The sequence below is a fragment of the Pelophylax lessonae genome, assembly GCF_965119305.1.
Source record: "Pelophylax lessonae genome assembly, chromosome: 3".
NCBI classification, from domain to species: domain Eukaryota; kingdom Metazoa; phylum Chordata; class Amphibia; order Anura; family Ranidae; genus Pelophylax; species Pelophylax lessonae.
In genome coordinates, this window is record NC_138770.1 from 264,292,371 (window position 1) to 264,317,798 (window position 25,428).

Below are 25,428 nucleotides of genomic sequence, written 5' to 3' on the forward strand. Positions count from 1 at the left end.
GTGTATTCTCTTTTTGAGTTTTCTGGAAGGACAAGTCAGCAACTCCCTATCTCCATCGTGTGGCCAAAAGGAGAAAATGCATGACAAATAGTCTTTCATTTCTCAATGACACATGCCTGATACATATTTTTGATTTGCTTATCGTTTATTGTCCTCTTCCAGTTAGAGCAGAAGTATCCAGCTGCCAGTCTGCAAAGCCATCCAACACCCTGTCTGAGCTTGGGGATGATAAATCAAAAAATTGTCAAAGGTGCTGTCAGGATATGTAAAAGAAAACAAGGATTTCTCTTTCGTTCATTGACAGACGTAGCTCCTGATCTTCATAACCATTGGGTTATACTGCCCCCTACAGGAGTAGGACACTAGGCAGAAAAAGAATCAGGCTCCGCCTATGGGCAGTTCCAGGGGGTATACTCCCTCTTCCTGCTATAGGTTCTAAGTTTTGTTTTTGTTTTTTTTTGTTTTTCTGCCTAGTCAGGAGAAAGGACCTACTTCCTTACTGGGATCTCTGGTCCTGGCAAATTTTATTTAGATAGAAATTTTTTCTCCCTGTTTTTTTCCTGTGAGATCTACAATCAGCTGCCGGACTGCGCGACGGGCTGGATAATTTAGATCCAGTGGATACCCCAATCTGGCCAGCGAGTGGACCGCAGTTCTGCGTTAGGTTAGCCGCAACATAGCCCCACTGGACGGGGGCTGGCCTGTGAGCGAAACGCCTCGCGAGGGGTCATACGACTGGGTCTCTGCCTGAGTCGCAGCGTTTCTCCTGGCCAACAGCCTCCTCTATTTCAGTGGCGAGGGGTTCTGTCTGGAGCAGTGCCCGTCTGGTGTGGTGAGTAGCTGCCTCCCCCTGGAGGGATGTGGGCCCCTCCTTGGGACGGTCGGACCCTGGGCTCCCCTCCTTCCCGTCAGGCACCGCCCTTCTCCATTTCACCTCCTTGTCCCCTGGTGCTGACTCCTGGATCTTTTTGCTTCCTGATCGCCGCACAAAGACTGCAGATTTTCCTGGTGGCTGCAGGTGCCTGTTTCTGCTGGGTAGTGAGTCTGGTGGGGTTCTCTCCCTCTCTGCTGAGGATCGCTTAGTGCTTGTGCCTGGCGACTGGGTGGTGCTGCCAGTGCGGTGGGGGGTTGTCTGCTGCAGTGTTTTTTTTACACTCTTTGTGGGGTCGCCCTGGTGACTCATGGAGTCTTTGGAGCACATCTTCTCACCTGACCCCCCCCCCCCCCTCTCTGAGCCTGCGGGGCCCTTCGGGTCCTAACCATCCATCGATGCACTGATGGCAGTCCTGGAGTCCTTTGTGTCCCAGGGTGGAGGTGGTTTTCAGGCGACAGGCTAGCAAAAAGTGCCCCCCATCTTTGCCTGTCTCACCAGATCCTGAATCTGAATCGGCTGTCACGGACCTGGGTCACCCTGCTGGGTCTGCGACAACACGCCCAGAAATCTTCAGATAGTAAGGATTTACTGAATTTTCAGAATTCTGCTCTGGTTCCGTCCACAAAGCTGGACTACCTGGGTCTGACTCCAGACTCAGCCTTAGCTAGAGTGCTCCTTCCTCTGAACAAACTCCAGACATTGCAGGCTTTGTACGGTCATGAAATTCCTGGAAGTGTCATGGGATTTTGACATGACGCTTTCGAGGCCTGGGAAAGTTATGGAAAATGACTAAACCCCACTAAGTTTTGGAAAAGTCATGGAATATTGAGAACTCGCCACTGTGGAGCAGATGCTTAATGATTTTATTGACACATATATTACATTGGTGTAAGTGTCTATAGGACTGGTAGGCATCCTTCCGGGTCCACGCTTTGCCCTGAGACTGGCCAGCAGCAGCAGCCCGAGAGATGTCAACCAATCAGGCAGTGGAAGCGCATAGTCACTGGAGGGAGGGCCGGCCGCATGAACGTGATTATGCGAAGGGGGGGGGGCGGTAACCAGTCACGAAAGAGCAAAACTAGAGCAAAGGAAACGGAATCCCGCTAAAGAGAGTGAAGCGGTAAAATCCCCTTAAAATCAATGCCAGTCCAGGAACAATAAAAAAATACATGTCACAAGAGGGGAGCAGTGATAAGCAGACAATAGAAAAACCGCAGGGAACCCAAGGGGAAACAAGGGACAGGAGATAGCAAGAGTTATCAGAATAGGACATCGTTGGGGACAATCACACACAATCAGTCAAGAATAGATCTAGAGACTGAAAGCAATACTGAAATCGGAGCTATGGAAGAACAAAATCAAAAACCCAACCCTACAAAGCTAGAAATGGCGGACATGTTTGCGAAATTGGAAAACGCCCTAAAAACTGACATGGCAACAATACACCGAGACCTGGGCCAGATACGAACAAGAGTGGAGGATGCTGAAAGGAGGTTGGACACACATTTAACATTTAACCTCCAAAGGGAACAGAGGAAGTTGGCGTATAAACTGGAAGACCAAGAAAACCGGAACAGAAGAGAACCTGAGAATCCGAGGGCTACCAGAAGCATTGCAAGAAGAAGATCTTACAGAAATAATGAAAAAAAATTCAACCCCTTGCTAGGTAGAACGATATAAGAACCATTGAAATTAGAAAGGGTGCATAAAATCAGAAGATTACAGGAGGTATCAATGGAAAATCCAAGAGACCTAATAGGTTTCACTATTATGAAGAAAAAGCACAAATATGGACATGCCTGAAGAGGATGCCAGCATTAAATTATGAAAGCGCAAATCTTCACATTTTTGCAGGGTTATTACATGAAAGCGTATTGAGAAGGAGACACTTCAAACCCCTACTGGAAGAGATTCCTAAACAAAACATTCAGTACAATTGGGGTTTCCCTGCATGCCTGGTAGGCCGGAAAGATGGTCGCTCAGATAAGATTCCTAGAGGAGGTACAAGAATTTTGAGAGAGAGACTATGACTATGTTAAGATTTCTAACTTATAATGTAAGTGAGTTAAATACACCAGCAAAGAGGCATAAGCTACTGAGAGAAATTAAACAATACTCTGCAAGCATAGTATTTCTACAAGAGACACATGTAGCCCAAGACACAAATGTTAGATTGTATTTAAAGCATCACCCAACATGGTATTATGGGGACTCTCCGTCAAAAAAGAGCTAAAGGAGTAGCAATAGGAATAGCAAGAAAAATGAAGTTCCTATTAGAAGATAGGAAGGTGGACCCTGTGGGTCAGTGTAAATTTCTGAAGGGGAAACTACAAGAAATGGAATGTACTCTAGCTAATATATACTTTGTTAATAAAGATCCAGCGGGTTACCTGAAATAAATCTTGGGAAAGCGTACGGACTTTTAAGAAGGGCAAATTATTTTAGCTGGGGACCTGAATTTCTGCATGAATCCAAGGGTAGACAATACGTAACATGCACTGGGGACTGTGAATTACCAACTGAGGGCAGTTAGGAAGAAACTAGATCAATGTCAATTGACAGATGCATGGAGAGTCCAACACCAAGAGACAAAAGAATATACTTTCCACCTCTCAGTGCATGGGATATATTCAAGGTTGGACTATTTAATGGTGGAGCACAGATTGCTGGAGTTAGTAGTAAAAACATCTATAGAAATAATGTCCATATCCGACCATGCCCCAGTAGTAATGGAATTAAAACTAATAGGAAATCAAGAAAAAATGAGTACCTGGAGATTGAACAAAGAACTGATACAAAGTAAAGAAGTCAAGGACAAAATAAAAAAAAAAAAAACTAGAAAAACTTTTCCAATTTATGAATCCCCAGAGGTATCGAAAGCCACGATTTGGGAGGCCCATAAAGCATATGTTAGAGGCATACTGATTTCTATAGGGTCCAGGAGAAAAACTGAAAGGTTAAGGGACATGAATAGATTAATAACAGAAATGCATAACCTAGCACCGCAACACACAAAGAAAATGGCTAAAGAAACGCAGCATGCCCTAGTATTAAAAAAGGACAAGTTAAAAGAACTAATGAAACAAGAAAGGTCTTCAATAGAGTAGCCAAAGTTGAAAATCGATAAACTTCATTGGGAAAGTTAAAAATGGAAAAGGGGAGACTGTACATTCAACAACTGAAATAGCCAAAGTTTTTCAAAGCTACTATAGTGCCTTATATGCAGTGCAAGCAAATTTACCTAAAATATCAGTGGAAAGATTATAAATCCTAGAAAAACCAAAAACAAGAGATTATTTTAGCACTTAAAAGTACAGTAACAGGTAAATGCCATATATATATATATATATATATATATATATATATATATATATATATATATATATATATAATTTGTGTGTGTGTTTGAATAGACTCAGAGAGGGAGAAGAAATAACTGCAGTTACATGTTACAGCAGTACCCAAAGAAGGGAAAGATGCAACCTTGTACTGCAGCTATAGACCAATAGCATTATTAACCATCTCTGGACCGGAAGGGTTTGCTCCTTAAAGCAGTTGTATCTTTAAAAAAAAACAAACAAACCCTGCAGGACAAAGGCATAATGAGCTAGTATTCATCGCATACTAGCTCTTTATGAAATACTTACCTTAAAACGAAGCCCCGACATGGTTGCCCAGACACCACTGAGGCAGCTGACATCTTCCCTCGGCGGCTCTGGCGCTATGAGTGGCCGGAGCCGGGGTGACGTCACTCCTCGCGCATGCGCGTGGGAGTTCACTTTCCGGCAAGGAGCTCTGAAGGTCCGCCGGACCTTCAGAGCGCATGCGCCGCTGGTGTCAGCGGCTGCATGCAGGGCGAATATCTCCTAAACCGTGCAGGTTTAGGAGATATTCATTTTACCTACAGGTAAGCCTTATTATAGGCTTACCTGTAGGTAAAAGTTAAAAAGCAGAGTTTACTACTGCTTTAACAACCTGGCCTTTTTTTCTCGATTCGGCACTGCGTTACTTTAACGGACAATTGCGTGGTCGTGCGATGCTGTACCTAAAACAAAATGGTGTCCTTTTTTCCCACAAATAGGTATTTGATCACCTCTGCGATTTTTTTTTTTTTTTTTTTTTTTTTTTTTTTGGTGCTATAAATAAAAAGAGCGTCAATTCTGAAAAAAATATATATATTTTTCACATTCCAAAGTAAAAAAAAAAAATCTAATTTTTTTTAACATTTTAAGCCAATTTGTTTTCTGCTACATATTTATGGTTAAAAATCGCAATAAGCGTATTTTGATTGGTTTGCGCAAAAGCCCCCTCCTAAAGGGCAGCCTCCGGATGCCCAATTGAGCCAACTTCTCGGCATGGGATCTCTTGAAGGATTGCATTAGTTTGTTAGCATGAATATTGCTTTTCAGGCTCCAAGTTATCTTCCGGTCCATACCCCTTCCATTTAATTAGGTACTGAACCGGATTGTACCTCCTTCTACAATCCAAGATTGTTTCCACCTCGAATTCCTCCTCTCCATTGACTATTAAAGGCTCTGGTGGACCAGTTTTTCATTCAGGAAAAGGATTCTGAACCACAGGTTTCAACAGTCACATGGAAGACGGGGGTAAAAATCGCAATAAGCGTATTTTGATTGGTTTGCGCAAAAGTTATCGCGTCTACAAACAAGGGGAAAGATTTGTCATTTTTATTGTTGTGGGTTTTTTTTTTACTAGTAATGGCGGCGATCTGCGATTTTTAGTGGGACTGTGACATTGGGGCGGACAGATCGGACCCCGAACAGACATTTTTGACACTTTTGGGGGGACCAGTGACATTACTACAGAAATCAGTGCTACAAATATGCACTGTTACTGTAATAATGACACTGGCAGGGAAGGGGTTAACACAGTGGGTGTTCAAGGGATTAAATGTAAGCCTAGGGGAGTGTTTGTAACTATGGGGGAGATGGGCTTTTGGATTGATCACAAAGAACTGTGATCCTATGTAGAAGGATCACAGGCGCTCTGTGTACATTCCAGAGAGAACAACGGTCAACTGTGTTTACAATAGCTGACCGTCCTCCTCTCTCAGCGGGGAGCGATCATGGGGGGCCGACGGCAGTTCGTGCAGGAGGGGCTGCCTGCCGCAGTATATCTGCGGCGGGCGGTCCGGAACAGGTTAAACACTGATACAAAATTATATGCGAACGTATTCGCCAACAGGTTGAAAGAACTTATAACTAATTGGATCCATGCAGATCAGACTGGGATTATTCAAGGGAGGGAAGATAAAGCTAACAGGACAAGAACAATACTTTTATTGAATAAATTGGTAGATTGTAGGTCCCCAGCTCTACTTCTGTCAATAGATGCCGAAAAGCATTTGACAGAGTAGACTGGGGATTTATGATGAGCACATTTGAAAACATGGGAGTTGGACCCAAGATGATGAGATGGATCAAAACTCTTTATGATCATCCTACTGTGTCTGTGAAAGTCAAGGGGAGTTTAACGCCAGTATTTAAAATGTTCAATTAGGGCTGGGCGATATGGCTGAAAACTGTATCACGATATCAGTGTTTCATATTGGTCGATATCGATAATTATTGATATTTTTTATTACCCATTTAAAATAAGGACCCTAGGGTAAGAATGCAGGGCGGCGGGCATGGTACAGGAGAATGCAGGGCACTGGCATGGTGCAGGAGAATGCAGGGTACTGGCATGGTGCAGGAGAATGCAGGGTACTGGCATGGTGCAGGAGAATGCAGGGTACTGGCATGGTGCAGGAGAATGCAGGGCACTGGCATGGTGCAGGAGAATGCAGGGCACTGGCATGGTGCATGAGAATGCAGGGCACTGGCATGGTGCATGAGAATGCAGGGCACTGGCATGGTGCATGAGAATGCAGGCGCGCGGGCATGGTGCAGGAGAATGCAGGCGCGCGGGCATGGTGCAGGAGAATGCAGGCGCGCGGGCATGGTGCAGGAGAATGCAGGCGCGCGGGCATGGTGCAGGAGAATGCAGGCGCGCGGGCATGGTGCAGTAGAATGCAGGGCGGCTGGCATGGTGCAGTAGAATGCAGGGCGGCTGGCATGGTGCAGTAGAATGCAGGGCGGCTGGCATGGTGCAGGAGAATGCAGGGCGGCTGGCATGGTGCAGGAGAATGCAGGGCGACTGGCATGGTGCAGGAGAATGCAGGGCGACTGGCATGGTGCAGGAGAATGCAGGGTACTGGCATGGTGCAGGAGAATGCAGGGTACTGGCATGGTGCAGGAGGATCCGGGGTTGTGGGCATACTACAGGAGATGCAGTGCTGTGGGCATGGTACAGGTGGACCATGCCCGCAGCACTGCATCCCTTGTAGTGTGCCCGCAGCCCTGCATAATGGCAGGTAGTGAAGCTGTTTCACTTACCTGTTCCAGAGGCGCCTTCATTTTAAAAATGGCGCCGACACATCATTGCGCACGCGCCGCCACCGCTCGTGTAATTTCGGCTATTCCCGGGCCTCTCCCGAGCGGCGGCGGGGCGTGCGCGCTGACATGTATGCGACGGGCGGCGCCGTTTTTAAAGCTTAAACCCGTCGGAGCGGACTTTTCGTTTTATCGTTCGAAGCCTTTTATTGCTATCGAGCACGGGACTATCGCGATACCTATCGGTATCGTTTTATCGCCCAGCCCTATGTTCAATAGAACAAGACAAGGCTGCCCGCTCTCCCCCCTCTCATTTGTATTGCCATTGGAACCACTATTGGCAACCAATACGAATTAGCCCAGAAATAGGATGGGAGAGGAGAAACATAAAAAAGCGGCATATGCCGATGATGTAGAACAGCAATACCAAATTTGATAAGAGTTAAACAGATATGGAGAGCTGTCTAATCTGAAGATCAGCCCAGTAAAGTCAGAAATGTTAAATAGAAGCCTGAGTAAAAAAAGAGCAAGCCTTAAAGAGAGAATTCCCTTTTACGTGGGCGAAAACAGATTTAAAATACTTTGGAATTAAATGAACACCTTCTGTAAGGAAGTTCTACCAAGCAAAAAACATTCCATAATTAAACGAGATTAAGTTTGAACTTAAAAAAATAGCTACAGGGCCACGTTGTTGGATAACACGGATAAATATAGTAAAGATGGTAATTCTACCGAAAATCCTATATAAATTCCAGATGTTGTCAATAGAATTACCTCAGATATGTTTTAAATCACTAAAAACAATGGTTTCAAAGTTCATATGGCAGAACCTGAGAATACAGCTCTCCATATTGCGCAAAGACAAAGCACACGGATGAGGTTAGCTGCACCAGTTATTAAAAGATATTACGATGCTGTAATACTAGCACAAATGGTAGAATGGACCTAGAAAAAAAGTGATAAAAGATGGGTAAAGACTGAAAACGCATTGAGTCAAACACAAATAAGAACATTTGGATTCCATAGAAGTATAGAATGTTACATGTAAATACACATGAATTAACTAGAAATGTATTCAGGGTATGGGATAAAACACACAGGCAAGCAAAATGGGATTATGACTTTAATTTCATTATCAGACACACAATTTTTTTTACGGGGTAATAGGGCACAATTTGGGGATGGGATCAGAAACACCAAAAATATGTAGCAGAATACAAATTGGCCTAAAAGAATAAAAAATTTTGATTTTATTTATTTATTTATTTTTGGGAATGTTTTATATAGCAAAATGTGAAAAATATTGTTTTTGTTTTTTAGTTTATAGCGCAAAAAATTAAAAATCGCACTGGTGATCAAACACCACCAAAAGAAAACTCTATTTGTGGGGAAAAAAAAAGGACATCAATTTATTTTCAGTACAGTGTTGCACGACCACGCAATTTTCAGTTTAAATAATGCAATGCTGAATCGCAAAAAATGGCCTGGTAATTAAGGGGGCAAATCCTTCCGGTCCAGAAGTGGTTAAGGTGCGTGAGATAGAATCTGAGGAAGATGGAGGGGCAACAGGAAATAAGATGTTGGCACTATCTATACCTCTGAGTCTAGTAGTCACAGGTTACATAAATTGTTACTTTTTGCCTCTTTACTTGTGCGTTTCTATAATTCTTTTCTTTTTTTACAGTGATTGCAGTGATTGCTGCCACTCTTTTCCCGCTTTGGCCAGCAGAGATGCGTGTAGGGGTGTATTATCTCAGTGTGGGAGCTGGGTGTTTTGTGGCCAGTATTCTTCTGCTTGCTGTTGGTAAGCCTCTTATTTAAATGTTATTTGCATTTTGCCTGCTGTTGTCATTCTCCTTGATAACCATTAGGTGTCCTCAACACTCCACATCAACTCATTGCATCACCTCTTTTTCTGGAAAGTGTGTCAGAAATTCATGAATGTGGCAAAAAAATGCCAATCTAGCATTTCCATATAGCATTTTTGAGTGCCTGGCTAAAGTGCTATTTTGGTTTCACAGTACCAGCCCTTATTCACACTTGAGCATTTTGTTTTCTGCCTTCCCTACGTCTGATTACATTCAACATGCAGAATCCCATTCTTTCTAATTTTCCCTGTTCTTCTAATTTTCCCTGTTCTTCTAATTTTCCCTGTTCTTCTAATTTTCCCTGTTCTTCTAATTTTCCCTGTTCTTCTAATTTTCCCTGTTCTTCTAATTTTCCCTGTTCTAATTTTCCCTGTTCTTCTAATTTTCCCTGTTCCTACTTGGGCACTCAGTTGCCCTATGCTCTACACTAGTGGTCTCCAAACTGCGGCCCATAGACTTTGCTTGCCTTTATCTAGCCCTTGGGTTGCTATTCCTCCCACTGACACCGACAAGGGGGCACCATTCTTTCAACTGACACAAACAGTGGGTAATCATTCCTCTCACTGAAACCCAACAATGGGGCATTTTTCCTTCTACTGACACCAGTGATGGGACACTATTCCTCCCACTAACACCAGCAATGGGGCATAATTCTTCCCACTGATATAAACAATTAGGCACTATTCCTCCCACTAATACCAATAATGGGGCACTATTCCACCTTCTACTGACTAAAGTACATTTTTTTTTACTCGCACTGATGCTGAGACATTTTCTACTTCCACTGGCCACTACAGCCCCTAAGGTCTGAAGGACAGTAAACCGCCAATTTGTTTAGAAAGTTTGGAGACTCCTTCTCTGCACACTATGCTCAAAGAACCTGAGATTTTTTTTTTATTGTGTGTACTCTAGCGTTTTTGGCCCCATTGATTTCAATTGGAGCATCTGTAATTCTGCAGTATGCACGTTTTTGTATGCCTGAAGAACTCCTCTCCTATTCTAGCACTGCTCTTCTCTTACCCAGCTCAGAAAACAAATGCCAAAAAAAATGCAGAAACGCTTTCTCAAGGCTTCTAAAACGCTTGGAAAAAAATGTCAAAATCTTTAGGAATGTGTTTTAAACATATTTAAAGTATAAATATATAAAAAATATTACATTTTTACACTACACACAGATCAGGATCTCTATTGTCAGACCTAAGCTGATCATACATAGCTTGAATTTCACAGGAATTGGGCAAAATTAGACTTGTGCGTGGCCCTGCCAATGTCTAGCTCCACAAAGAGAGCGAAGGAGGCTGGTGGAAAAAGTCCGCGAAACAGTGATTTCAGCCAGTTAGCTGCGGGCCACTGTTCAGGGTATTCTTACAGTCAGAGGAGCTGGCAGCTGGAGATACATCTGTCCATGCTGTTTAGTGTGCCTGGGGAGGATCTATGGCTTTTTCTCATTTAGCCCACTGCGCTGAAGTAGGAAAATCTTTCCTTTTTTATCGTAAGTTTTACAGCCAGGCCCAGTCCATTGCACCCTCCAAAGTGGACACTGCATGGGTGGGTGGGCAGAGTGCAGGGTATATTCGAGATATTCCTCCTAGTTATTACAGTTCAACTCCAACCTCTGAGATTTCTATCTAGTTAAAGCTCCAAGGTTCATTAACTCTAGATAGTTGCCAAGTTGGAGCAAACAAACTATTTCTATTTACTTATACACATGCCTGATATCAGCACTGTATACATTGCTGTGTTTCTGAAACAAAACTGAGTCAGGCTAAATGCTGCTCAGTCATTCACAAGAAACTTTCTATTTTACAAGTCTTCCTCTGATTGGCTGTGGTGGAGAGGCAGGCACATGATGTCATGAACTGCACCTCAGCCAATAACAGCAAGCATTGTATTCATTCATAAAAATACAACACTTACTGTGAACGGCTGAGCAGTACCATTTCTGTTCTGGTAAATGAACGAGAAGTCTCCGTCCCTCTGCCAGAACACAGCGCTATATACTGTATCTGATGCTGCATACAGTTTATATAGCGCTGACCGAAAACGGATTTCCTAGTGATGTCAATTGTTCATTTGGCCAGCTTTGCCCAAACAAACTATTGAAGTTAAAAGGAAACCTGAGTCTTTATATAAACCTGATGTTGTTCCACAGAAGTTTAAGAGTGTGCATTTGTGGAAAGTACATATTAATCTTCTCACTTAGTGTTTGAATTTCCTGTGTTCTATTCTCAGCTCGCTGTATTCTGTTCCTTATCATTTGGCTGTTGACTGGAGGTAGACACCACTTCTGGTTCCTTCCTAATTTAACAGCAGACGTGGGCTTCATTGACTCCTTCCGACCACTGTATACACATGAATACAAGGGACCAAAGGCAGAGCAGAAAAAAGATGAGAAAGGAGAGTCCAAAAAACCTGTAAAGTCTGACAGTGAGGATAAATCTGACAGCGAGAAAAAGGAAGATGAGGAGGGTAAGGTTGCCGAAGCAGCAGAGGGATCAGGCACAGAAGGCTCAGGTGCCGACAGACAGTCAGACACGGACAGTGACAGAAGAGAGGACGATGGCTCACAGCACAGTAATGGCAATGGCAATGATTTTGAAATGATCACGAAAGAGGAACTTGAACAGCAAACAGATGAAGGAGACTGCGAAGAAGATGACCAGGATTTAAAAGCAGAGTCAGAGCCTCTTTGTGATAAATCTTAAAACGTTGGCTAGGCTGTAGGACTGATAATTACAAATGAAAGGATTTTTATTTCCCGTGGAGTGATCACCAAAACATTTACACACATTTCTTCACTGTTTTTTCAAATATGCAGGATCTGTAGGGATCATCAAATTCACTAGACTAAAAAAGTAGTGTTACAAACAAAACGAAACTTAAATTGGCTATTAAAGATATTGTATTCAATTTTTTTATAGGTAAAAATCCAAAATGTGAGGGATTAGATGCTTATTCTTATTCTGCTTGTCCATAGTGTTCAGTCATGTACAATCCATTGGTTTGTGGGTTAGATGAAGCTGATCTGACCTCTGCATGCTGTTCACACACATTGTTGCCTGTCAGGTGCATGTAATGCAATAAGGTCTGTTCATTTCAGGACATGTTCGAGGTAAATCACAGAAGATCTCAGTTGTAGCAAAGTATTTAATTCTACGTCTGTTCTCAAGGGGTTAGCCTCTTTTATAAATGCTTGATCTAGTCAGTGTGTCTTCAGCACCTGACAGTAAAGTGCTATTACCTTAACTGGACATCTGACTTTTCTGTTCATAAATGTTCTAAGATTAAATGTTCTTTTTATTGATTTTGATGATCCCTATTTAAATATAGTTCATATGGTCTGTCCCTTTTTTATGTTTGTTAAAAATTTGATTTTTTTTTTTTTTAATACAACCTTTATTCATGGACAACCCTTCTGTCTAATAGTTGAATTGACCACTTCAGTTTGTTTTAAAGCTAAAAAAGTACTGCGTTTTTTTATGGTGTTGATGGTACGTTTTGCCACATTACTGCGTATGTGGTAGAAATAACATTTGTATATCAGAGATGTTCAACATTAAATTTATAGGATTAATTTACTTTAGATTTAAAGACCAGATTCTACTTTCTGCCACACTTCATATCCTAAGGCAGGTCACTGGGAGAGGACACTTTATTTGACTTCGAACTCATTATCTGGGTTAAGTGAGCCCTTGTGGGATCTATTTTGTCCCAAGAGAAATATTTTGTTTTTGACATGGGGAGCCTTTAGGCATTAATTTGACAGTCAAAGTGCAGTATCTTACTGTTACCAATCATTATTGGTGTTGCTAAAACTTGGTTGCTAGGGTTATTCACACTTTGTATATCATCCTTGCTGTTTGCACTGCCTTATTGAAAATATGGCACAGAATATCAATGAAAACATTGAACAGACAACTAGAACAACTGCCTATGTTTCCTGCAAAGTGACCTAGATTTTAGTATTGAATATAATAAGTGCATCTCATACTATCCAGGGCAATTTAATGTTAATACTAAATAAAGTGTTGATGGTTTTAGTGTCCTGACTTTCAGTAGGGAGTATGTCAGAAAAGGGAGATCTTGCATTTCAAAACCAGGACTTATTAGTGCTGAAGCACTTTACTATGCTTTCTGTACCTATGAAGAATTTTGCATTTCCTGCAAGCCTGTCATATAATTGCAGGCTAGGCATTATACCTGGCTAGGCCAAGTTTGGAAGATTTTCAAAGCCCTACTCCAGCATCCTTGGCTACTTGTCTGTTTCTGTTCTTTCAACATCTTAACAAGCCTTGTGCAGCCTCTGCAATTGCACCCTGCTACTCCCATATATGTGATTTGATCTCTATTCTTATAGAATGTTCCTGCTTTACCAGGGAGAGCGACCTCACAGCTAAGATCTTGCTCAAGCAGGGCAGGCAACAAAGGGTTGTTGAGTGGCGCTTTGGGACTCACTAAAAGTAATGGAGCCCATAGCATTTATCAAAAGCCATGTACAGACTTGGTGTGAGTAAAGTTTTACGTTTTCTGCTGTTATGTAAAAGGTCCACACGTGGCTTAAGCCAGCCATAGACGGTTCCTCCTGAACTGGCCAAGATTCCGACCATGTATGGACAGGCTGACTGTACTCAAGTTTATCGATCTTACATGCGGCTATTACATTACTTCACCACCCCCCCCCCCCCCCCCCCCCGGGAGAACACAATAGGGGGGGATTCCTCTGTCGACGCTGTTTTTGTTGATGCGGGAACCATCTATGGCCAACCTTACGGAACTAAAACTAAATATTTCACCTTTAGGCCTACTGAGCAAAAATCACTGCCTTATAAGTGATAAGTGCAAACATGTTGGACATCCCAGATATACAATATTGATTACCAGGAAGTTTTCCAGCATAATTGTTCTCTTTCTATGTTTTGCTTATCTTGACCAAACTAAAAACTTTTTCTGTCAGCTGGCTAACGAGCTTCACTCATGCCCCTTTGGCGTGATAAGGGTGCATTTGCTATTTTACACAAAGTACCTTTTCAGAAGAATGTGTTTTAAACAACAAGTTCTTTCTCGTGGTATTGACATTGTTAGTCTCTTCGGTGAAATCATTTGAGCAGGTAATTTGTATTTGCTGGAGATTGTTCTAGAAAGATTTCTCTATGCTATATTCCCTTTTCCTAATATGAATACCTACAATTTAGTATGTGTAGCTGTTATTTGTGTAAACGAATGTCACCAAGCAGGCCAAGATGATGGAAAAGCAGCCAATGGCATCTGGAGAGGCTCTTTCATTTTTAAAACATTACCTATAGAGCATAAAAAGGAGAGCGAATTGAGAAACATTATGATGTATTTGTAACAGTCTGTACACCTTTTAAGACACCATTTTGAAATGTATAGTCATGTAAAAGCAAAAAAATACAAAAAAAAATACTTTAATGCAAACATTCAAGTTGGTTGTAATTCAATAAACTGTAATATCGGTGGTTGTTGCAAATGTTTGTTAACATGACTAACCCAGAGAAACTGACAAGTGAAATAGGCCTGTTATCCAGAATGCGTCTCAATACCACTTCCTTTTTTATATTGGCAACTGAGGTATAACCTTGATATTCTGATAGTGTAGTCAAAATTAGTCATATGAAATGGGTAAAAAAAAAATATATATATATCTTTGTCATTCTTCTGTGAGGTACTTGGACCTGTGCACCACATGCTGAGGTTTGCAGAAAATACAGAAGTGCCAAAACAGCCCATTGCTGATGGATCCTGGTATGCTTGCTTCACGATTTTGGAGGCACTAAATGCAACTTGGGACAACATAAGGTTGCTATGCAGTATTTTTTACTATGTAAATATGGCAGCTTTGGAAAACCTATACATAAGAATTTAATGAACTAGACGTTATTAGCTGCTCTCGTATGTGATTATATATTATCTAAAGCAGGCCCGGACTGGCCATGGGGCACACCGGATATTTGCCCAGTGTGCCCAGGCCACATGTCCTAACCAGAGCAGCCTGTTAATGAATGGGGCCGCACAGTGGGAGGTAAGCGGCGACCGTAGTCTGGACAGGGCTTACACAGATCGCGGTCACCACTCACCTTCCACTACGTGGCCATGCCTGTGTCCTCTTCCGGCTCTCCCACCTTGCCAGGAGCTGAAGATCTGCACAGAGTGCGGGAGTCTTTTCATATTAGCAAGTGAGTAATCACCCGCATGTTAATATGGTCCAGATCTGCAGGTCCTCCTACCCCCTGCTCTGGGTGACATCATCTGCTGAGTGGGAGACCCTGGAGAGGACACACAGGCTGAATCCTGCTGAAGGTAGGACTGTGCAGGGGAGGCAGACTACAGGGGGCACTGTAATGTGGGGGGGCTGGGATTGCTAGGGGCAATGTAGTGTAAAGGGGGACTGCACTATGAAGGGACACTGTAATAATTACAGAGCATTCCCCTTTATATCACAGGGCCCCTTTACATTATGCTGTGGAGGACCGACTCTGTAAATTTGCCATCACCAACCACCCCTGTGTATTTCTCTTTTTTGTTTTTTTTCTTCAGTTGGTTTCTGGCCTAGGCCAAAATGAAGCATCCCATGAGTTGTCTTGGGCATTTTTGTTTTTCATTCTTCTAAAGGAGGGGAGGAGAGGCTTTCTCAACTAATTTGGCCTGCCTAACTGCATGCCTAAGCTAAGGGAAAGGGAATTCTAGGAAGTAAATGCCACATAAATCTGCCTTACTGAAGATGGCCGCGGTTAAAAATAGGGGGTGTTTTTCAAAGTGATTTCTCAACAAAATAAAGTCTGGAGACAAGAATGGTTAGGCTTGCTTTAAGTATTAAAAATTTATTCAATTTCACTTTGTGGTCCTCAGATTCAGGTAAGAGCCAATTTAAAAGGAGTTTGAATGTCACATATTTACAGGTGGTGTCCTTTTAATTAATATGAACACAATGCAAGGTCTGTTTTTAAAGAGAACGTCTTAGAAAATAATTCTGCAAGATGCCACTTCTGACCTGTCCTTGAAGGAGCATGCTCTAGCTATCATCCTTATCTAGACACCTGATGAGCATGTCAGCCCCAAGCATGGATCTCTAAAAAACAGTTGGCAATGACCGCTTCCATAGTTCTATATTGAGAAGTTCCTTTTGAGAAAGTAAGTCAAGTATTTATTAAATTGCCATTCATGTGATGTGTATTGAAATTTATATGCAGTACATGAAAAAATGCATTTTAATTTTACATGGTTTTATTCGGTGTCATTTGTGGGGTTTTATTTTACAGATTTTCTGCTGTCTTCTGTGTAATAATGCATCTAAAATGCTGTGTGGTAACTTAAATGGGTGTACCTCTTAGAAACTGGAGCAGGTTTCTTCTGCAAGTTACAACTTGGTGGTTGAGCTATACTGTAGTTATTATGTAATGTCACCTTTCAAAAAGATCATAAATGTACATATTTTAGCAGGTAAAAAAAAATTGCATTTATTTTTAACTGGGGCCTTCAGAGCATTGCACCCATGATCAACAGATTGTGGGTGCAATGTCCAGCTCCTGCACTATCGTCCTCTAGCTTTGCCAGAATCCCCAAACGAACTACAGCCATGCTAAGCTGAATTCTTGCAGCCCATTCAAGCTACAAGTATGTTAGTAGGAAGGTGTTATGTTAATGAAAGCTGCATAATTATTCAGACCGAAAACAACTTTTAGAATTACACGCCCGTGTTATATTTTGGAATTTTATTTTTTATTAGGTTTAGATCTACTCAAGTGTTATTTTGACCTATACATATAAGCAGCTTAATGTAAATCTTATCAGTGTTTAGCTATTTCTAGTTGTTCACATTCAACTGGACTTGTCCTGCAATGTTAGACATTTCTTAGCTCAGTGGTTCTCAACTCCAGTCCTCAGGACCCACTAACAGGCCAGATTTTAAGTATTACCTTGGGTAGATGCAAACTAGAGTACTTCAATCACTGAGCAGCAAATTATCACCTGGGATGTATTTCAGTTATCTTGCAAACCTAGCCTGTAAGTGGGTCCTGAGGACCGGAGATGAGAACCACTGCCTTAGCTGATCCAAGCTTTATACTAGAACTAAAGAATTGGCTTGGATAAGCTACGAAATGTGTTAAACATTAGTTGAATGTGACTAACTACAGTGCATTGAAGAAGTATTCCTACCCCTTGAAATTTTCCACATTTTGTCATGTTACAACCAAAAACGTAAATGTATTTTATTGATTTTTTTTTTTTTATGTGATAGACCAACACAAAATGGCACACAATTGTGAAGTGGAAGGAAATGATATATGGTTTCCAATTTTTTTTACAAATATTTGAAAAGTGTGGCATGCATTTGTATTCAGCCCCCCCTAAGTCATTACTTTGTAGAACCACCTTTCGCTGCAATGACAGCTGCAAGTCTTTTGGGGTATGTCTCTACCAGCTTTGCACATCTTGAGTGACCTTTTTGCCCATTCTTCTTTGCAAAATATCTCAAGCTCTGTCAGACTGGATGGAGAGCATCTGCGAACAGCAATTTTCAAGTCTTGCCACAGATTCTCAATTGGATTTAGGTCTGCACTTTGACTGGGCCATTCTTACACATGAATATGCTTTGATCTAAACCATCCCATTGTAGCTCTGGCTCTATGTTTTGGGTTGTTGTCCTGCTGGAAGGTGAACCTTCACCCCGGTCTCAAGTCTTTTGCAGACTCTTAGCAGGTTTTCTTTTAAGATTATCTATCTGTATTTGGCTCCATCCATCTTCCTTTCAAAAAACATCGCCACAACATGATGCAGCCACCACCGTGTTTCACAGTGGGGATGGTGTGTTCACGGTAATGTGCAGTGTTGGCTTTCTGCCACACATAGTTTTGCTTTTAGGCCAAAAAGTAAAATTTCAGTCTCATCTGACCAGAGCACCTTCTTCCACATGTTTGCTGTGTCCCCCACTTGGCTTCTCGCAAACTGCAAACAGGACTTATAATGGCTTTCTTCTTGCCCCTCTTCCATAAAGGCAAGATTTGTGGCATGCACAACTAATAGTTGACCTGTGGACAGATTTTCCCACCTGAGCTGTGGATCTCTGCAGTTCCTCCAGAGTTACCATGGGCCTCTTGGCTGCTGCTCTGATGCCTAATGCTCACCTTGCCCGGCCTGCCAATTTAGGTGGATCGCCATGTCTTGGTAGGTTTTCAGTTGTGCCATACTCTATCCATTTTCAGGTAATGGATTGAACAGTGCTCTGAGATGTTCAATGCTTGGGATAATTTTTTTATTACCTAACCCTGCTTTAACCACTTTACCACCGAAGGATTTTGCTGTCTTACGTCCAGGCCACTTTTTGCGATTCGGCGCTGTGCGACTTTAACTGACAATTGCGCGGTCGTGCGACGCCGTACCTAAACAACATTTACGTCCTTTTTTTCCCACAAACAGAGCTTTTTTTTTGGTCGTATTTGATCACCTGTGCGCTTTTTACTTTTTGCGCTATAAACAAAAAAAGAGCGTTTATTTTGAAAAAATAACAATATTTTTAACATTTTTTTTATGTGAAATTCCCCCCAAAAAAAATGTAAAAATCAAATTTTTTAAAAATTTTTGGCCAATTTGTTTTCAGCTACCTATGTTTGGTAAAAAAAATCACAATAAGCGCCACCCTTTTTCAAATATTTTTTTGTAAAAAATCTTAAACATTTATCCTTTTCCTTCCACTTCACAATTATGTGCCAATTGGTGTTGGTCGATCACATAAAATCCCAATGAAATACATTTACATTTTTGGTTGTAACATGAGAAAATGGGGGAAATTTCAAGCGGTAGGAATCCTTTTTCATACCTTCAAACATATCTGTGTGGGTATATTAATGTTTTATTTCTACATATTGTTTTTAGGTGCATGCCTAGGAGCAGACCTATTCTCCTTTAGTAAAGTAAGTTCTGCTTTGTGCTAAATAGTGCTGCTCAGTGATGGTTCCTATTGTTTATCCTATAGAGCAAGGATTCCCACACTACGGCCCTGCAGTTGTTCAGGAACTACAATTCCCATCATGCCTAGTCATGTATGTGAATGTCAGAGTTTTACAATGCATCATGGGATGTGTAGTTCTACAACAGCTGCCGGGGTGTAGTTTGGGAATCCTTGCTATAGAGGCTTGTAATTATGTACATGGTGTCCATATCCCAGGGAGGCTTGCAATTACATTCAGAGTGTCCATTGCCTTGGTTAAGTACAAAGTTCAAACATGCCAAATGTCATTGATATGAATGGTAAAGTCTGTGCAGAAGATTATTACCGGAACCTGAGTTGGACAATATTCACATACTGGGCTGATCTTTAACTCCCTTGCTACAGCGATTGCACAAAAAAGTTTCACTTCATAAGTGCTGAATGATGGTGTTGCCAGCAAGTACAAAAATCTTGACAAGAAACTGCTTTCCTATTTTTTTTTTTTTCAATTTATGTTCAGCATAAGGGTAATTTCCTACTTTTATACACAATGTGCTATACATGATATAATCTGTACCAGTTCACTTAGCACACTATATACCAGGGATCCTCCAACTACGGCCCTCCAGCTGTTGCAGAACTACACGTCCCACGAGGCATTGTAAAACTCTGACATTCACAGACATGACAAGGCATGATGGGAATTGTAGTTCCTGAACAACTGGAGGGCCGTAGTTTGAAGATCCCTGCTATATACTATATGTTATATGGTTTGAAACAGACAAAAAGCCTCAGATTCTATAGGCACTTTATTTTTCCAATCTTGTCTCAAATGGAAATGCCACGCTTTGCTGCCCTCTTAAGACTGTGATAGTTTAGACAAGCTGCAGCCATAAACCGAGAGTGCACCAGCCTAGTGCATTATCCTTATATACTGTATTCTTTATTGATAAATTCCAAGAGGCTCTGAGGAAGAGGGCATGCCCCTCGAAGTGCGTTAGCCTTCCAGACTTGTACTATTCCTCTTAGTAATGTGTTGAGATGATATACAGGAATATTGGCAGTCTGGAGCTAGATTTGTTCTGACGAGCTTGTACATACATTGGTTTGTGAGTATATAATACATTCTTTGATTTTATCAATAAAGGATCTAAGGATAATGCACTAGGCACCCTCTGTTTGTTTATGGTTGCAGTTACAGTATATGCTGCTCCACTTTGTCCGCTGCACTCTACAAATTCAAGACTGTCCACTTCATACACCCTGTTCTAAATTATTATGCAAATTATATTTTTCTCATTTACCTAAATAATTGATGCAAATAACAGTTAGCATAATTCACATGTTATCAACTATTAAGAGTACAATTCACATTTTATTGAACAAACCTAACGATAACAGTATTTTTTTAAAACAAAAAACTTGCAATGCACTGTTCCAAATTATTACGCACAGTAAGTTTTAAAACACTTTATAGGTTGTAAAGAACTAAACATTGTCATTTGTTGTGTTTGCAGCATATTTACTGAAATCAAAAGCTATTTTAATCAAACTTATAACCACATTTTAACTTTTTAAACATTTTAACAGGTCACGTTACATTTTTACATAGGACCCCTTATTTGATAGCAGCTTCACAAGTCTTGCATCCATTGAACTTGTGAGTTTTTGGAGTCAGAATAGCCTCCCAGAGCTGCGGTTTGGATGTAAACTGCCTCCCACCCTCATTGATCTTTTGCTTGAGGATGCTCCAAAGGTTCTCAATAGAATTGAGGTCAGGGGAGGATGGAGGCCACACCATGACTTTCTCTCCTTTTATCCTCATTGCAACCATTGATGCAGAAGTATTCTTTGCAGCCAGAAGGTTTGCTACATCTCCTAGCACAGTCTCAAAAGCAAGGAGGAGATTCCAGGAGACAGCAGTTTCTCTAGGAGAGCTGGACAGGGCCTTTAAAAGGTCCTTAACCCATCAGCAGGACCGATATCTGCTCCTTTGTGCAAGGAGGAACAGGATGAGCTTTGCCAAACCCCTACAAAATTGTGCCCGGCACAGTGGGGCTCGATTGACATTTTGCCATTGAACACTGAATTGGCAGGTCCATCACTGGCGCTCTGTGCTTTTCACAGATGAAAGCAGGTTCACCCTGAACACGTGACAGACGTGAAAGGTTCTGGAGAAGTCGTGGAGAATTTTAATGCTGCCTGTAACATCGTTCAGCATGACCGGTTTGGTGGTGTGTCAGTGATGGTCTGGGAGGCATATCCATGGAGGGATGCACAGACCTCTACAGGCTAGAAAATGGCACCCTGACTGCCATTAGGTATGGGGATAAAGTCCTTGGACCCATTATCAGACCCTACGCTGGTGCAGTGGGTCCTGATGCACGACAATGCCCGGCCTCATGTGGTGAGAGTTTGCAGCCAGTTTATGGAGGATGAAGGAATTGTTACCATTGAATAGCCCCCATGCTCGCCGTACTTAAATCCAATAGAACACCTCTGGGACATTGTTTTTTTTCCATCGGACGCTGCCAGGTTGCACCTCAGTCTGTTCAGGAGCTCAGTGATGCTCTGGTCCAGGCAAAAAAGAACAGAAAAGGGCGCACCGACCTAGCGCATTATCCTCAATAAAAGGCTTTATTTAAATAACATAAAAAATGGCTACTCACAGACGTAGATAAAGGTATAGCATATCAAGCTGAATTGCTCAAAAGTCCGTGTTTAGTCCATATAAGCGTCCATGATGAGATGACTGACGCGTTTCGAGGACCAGCCTCTTCCTCAGAGTCACTGTGTCATGACTGTCTCTTTGGTTTAAATAATGATGTAGTGAGGTGGCGACCCAGTCACTGCCCCCAGGTGGGAGTGCCTCCTCCCCCGGGGGGTGTGGCTAGAGCACCACCCACCTTCTCTTGTGACATTATTGGTAATTTGCAGTGGCAAACATCAATCATAAAAATAGAATGCAAGTGCTAAAATGGTAATATTATATACGTGAAAATAAAAACATATGCATAAGAACAGTGCAACAAAGTCTAAATGAAGAAACACCATGAGCTAATGTTAGAAACAAATAAAAATGCTTTCTCGGTGCACTTAAAATCATTGCGGACATTCCCTGGACTGACAGTAGAGAGCAGCCTATACAAGTGTTATTATTAGGTAGTTACCCCACAATTTTTATATATTACCTTTACCATCTATTGTACCTGGTCCAGGCTGTAGACTCATCTATTCATAGTTGTGGTATTCTGCCCTCTCCATATTTTCCCCATGATGGTCTGCCCTCTCCATATTTTCCCTTTGATGGCTCCATCCTATTGGGGGGGGGGGCTCCACACTGGAAAGAGGGATCGAGGAGGGGTAGAAGGCTAATAATGTACTCTGTGCCCCTAACCTGCTTCATTAGACAAGTGGGGCACAGGCAGTACTGGATCGTGGAGCCGATCGGTCATGTTACACCGATCACCGGCTCCGTGGAACGCACGCCGCTACCCTACTTCCGGGTTATTGCGTCATGCGTTCCACCCATCGTCACTTCCGCCGGCGTCACTTCCGCCGACGTCACTTCCTGTACCGGGGGAGGCAGTGTACAGCGGGGCGGTCCGTCTCCAGGGCAACTCTCTCTATCACAGCATTGGCCTGACAGACGTCAACACCGCCCACAATACACAGCATCCCATCCTACTGTATTATACATCAGCGCTTCTATTAATTCCAGTGTTCAGGTCACGATATTGTTATTGTCTCTAATTGGGAAGCCTCTACCCTTCTAAATGTGCAATCATGGACCATTTTGGGCCACTATATGTTTGATGGAATCAAGAACCAGTGTTTGTATTTATCCATGTGCATATTCTGTTTGCTTTTATTGTTAATGTTGGTGCAGCCTTGTTGCATACGCGTGTGAGCGCCCATGCACAACCACTGCAAATTACCAATAATGTCACAAGAGAAGGTGGGTGGTGCTCTAGCCACACCCCCCGGGGGAGGAGGCACTCCCACCTGGGGGCAGTGACTGGGTCGCCACCTCACTACATCATTATTTAAACCAAAGAGACAGTCATGACACAGTGACTCTGAGGAAGAGGCTGGTCCTCGAAACGCGTCAGTGATCTCATCATGGACGCTTATATGGACTAAACACGGACTTTTGAGCAATTCAGCTTGATATGCTATACCTTTATCTACGTCTGTGAGTAGCCATTTTTTATGTTATTTAAATAAAGCCTTTTATTGAGGATAATGCGCTAGGTCGGTGCGCCCTTTTCTGTTCTTTTTTGCCTTTAGTATCGGTGGACTACCCCAGTCCGTAAGGGCAGCAAGACCTTAGCCATCTGAGAAGCCAGTTGTCAGTCCCGTGAAGTGTGTGGTCAAGGGGTCTGGATACCAAGCGCAGGAGAAGGGTGGCTACACCTTATTGTTTTTTGATGCTCTGGTCCAGATCTGGGAGGAATTACCCCAGGACACCATCCGTCGTCTCATTAGGAGCAGGCCCTGACATTGTCAGGCATGCATACAAGCATGTGGGTGCCATACAAACTACTGAGCACCATTCGGAGTTGCTGCAATGAAATTTCAGCAAAATGAACTAGCCTGCTGCATCCTTTTTTCACTTTGATTTTCGGGGTGTCTTTGAATTCAGCCCTCTGTAGGTTGATCATTTTCATTTCCATCAAACAATGTGGCATCCTTTCTGCAATCATTTCGGTTCGAACACTTTACCCAGTCCATATCAGTATAGAGATCCATCATGATATTTACCCCGTTGAGATCCGATGTGTTTTCAAAGTGTTCCTTTCATTTTTTTTAAGCAGGTGAGGAAAATTTTGCTTTTTCAAAGGTTTATTCGTGAATTTTTTAGTATTATCCTGCCACCCTGTGGTCACTGGTTTTGTTGCACTGATTTTTCTATATATCTATTTTCATATTATTATTATTATTATACAGGATTTATATAGCGCCAACAGTTTGCGCAGCGCTTTACAATGTGAAGGAAGACAATACAGTTCAAAACAGGAGGAACTAGAGGGCCCTGCTCGTTAGAGCTTACAATCTAGAAGGGAGGGTCAAGTGAAACAAAAGGCAATAACCGTGGGGGATGGGTTGATGAAGCCACTTTCCCCTTACAAGCAAAAAACACCCCTCCCAAAAAAAAAAAACTCACCCCTACCACCCCAGCAAAATTCTCTCTCTAAAGCTACCATCTACCACTCACCTTTCCAGCCCTCATCCACCACTGCTCACTTCTGCACCCCTAGCCCACTGATCTCCTTTGTACCTTTGCACCCCTTTTCCACCAGTGCCCCTGCCACACCTCCCCACATTTTTTTTTTTTTTTCCCCAGACCTCTTTTCCACCACTACTTACCTCTACACCCCTCCCACATACTTCTTCCACTGCATACACACACGTCTGACACTGCTGTACCCCCCGTACACCTCTTTTATCATTGCTCACTTCTCATATCAAGTGTTGGCCAAGAATTACAGTTGTGGACAGTCCTATGGAGTGCAGCCAGCAATTTAAGGTGAATCTTAACCATTTTTTTTTTTTTCAGACTACTAACCTTTTGACAGCAAGTATAGAAAATGTTGAGCTTGTGAACAACAAAAACAATGTTTCTTTTTTGAACAGCTAATTCCATCAACTCCCATTTTTATAGCGGTGAACAAAGGCAGTCATGTTTGCAGTCCAGCCTGCTGGACAACCATAGCAGTCTCCATAGATACAATGGAGAAGTAAGTGTAACCATGATGGAACAGTAAGTGTGTTATGCAAGATTAACCACTTAAGCCCCAGAAGATTTTACCCCCTTCCTGACCAGGGCCTATTTTGCGATTCGGCACTGCGTGATTTTAACGGACAATTGCGTGGTCGTGCGACGCTGTACCCAAACAAATTTGATGTCCTTTTTTTCCCACAAACAGAGCTTTATTTTTGGTGGTATTTGATCACCTGTGCGATTTTTTTGATCATGCGCTATAAACAAAAAAAGAGCGTCAATTTTGCAAAAAATAACAATATTTTTCACATTTTTGTATATGAAATTCCCCCCCAAAAAAATGTAAAAATCAAAATTTTTTAACATTTTCGGCCAATTTGTTTTATGCTACATATAACAGCCACTGAGCACGACCTCATATAAAGTCCCACGGGCCAATTTTCTTGTTTTGATTTATATTTAGGGATGGAGGAGTGCTCTGGAAGAAACCAGACCATTACCCCTTTTGTACTTATATTTAGGGTGGAAGACACCCATTGTGCCCATCAATGATCTGGTTTCCTCCCGGCTAATAATGCAATCTTGGTGGCCCCCCCCTCTGTATCTTTGTCGCCTTATTT

General features: G+C 42.2%; 1 protein-coding gene across 1 annotated transcript in view; it reads left to right on the forward strand.

Moving 5' to 3' along the window:
- SEC62 (SEC62 homolog, preprotein translocation factor) overlaps positions 1 to 12,383 on the forward strand; it is a 79,416-nt gene extending 67,033 nt beyond the window's left edge. Inside the window, exons 7-8 of the mRNA XM_082252017.1 lie at positions 8,954 to 9,073; positions 11,370 to 12,383. Of these exons, the coding sequence (XP_082108143.1) occupies positions 8,954 to 9,073; positions 11,370 to 11,842 (593 nt within the window). The 3' untranslated portion in view covers positions 11,843 to 12,383. The remainder of the gene's footprint in view (positions 1 to 8,953; positions 9,074 to 11,369) is intronic.
- The last annotated feature ends 13,045 nt before the right edge of the window (positions 12,384 to 25,428 follow it).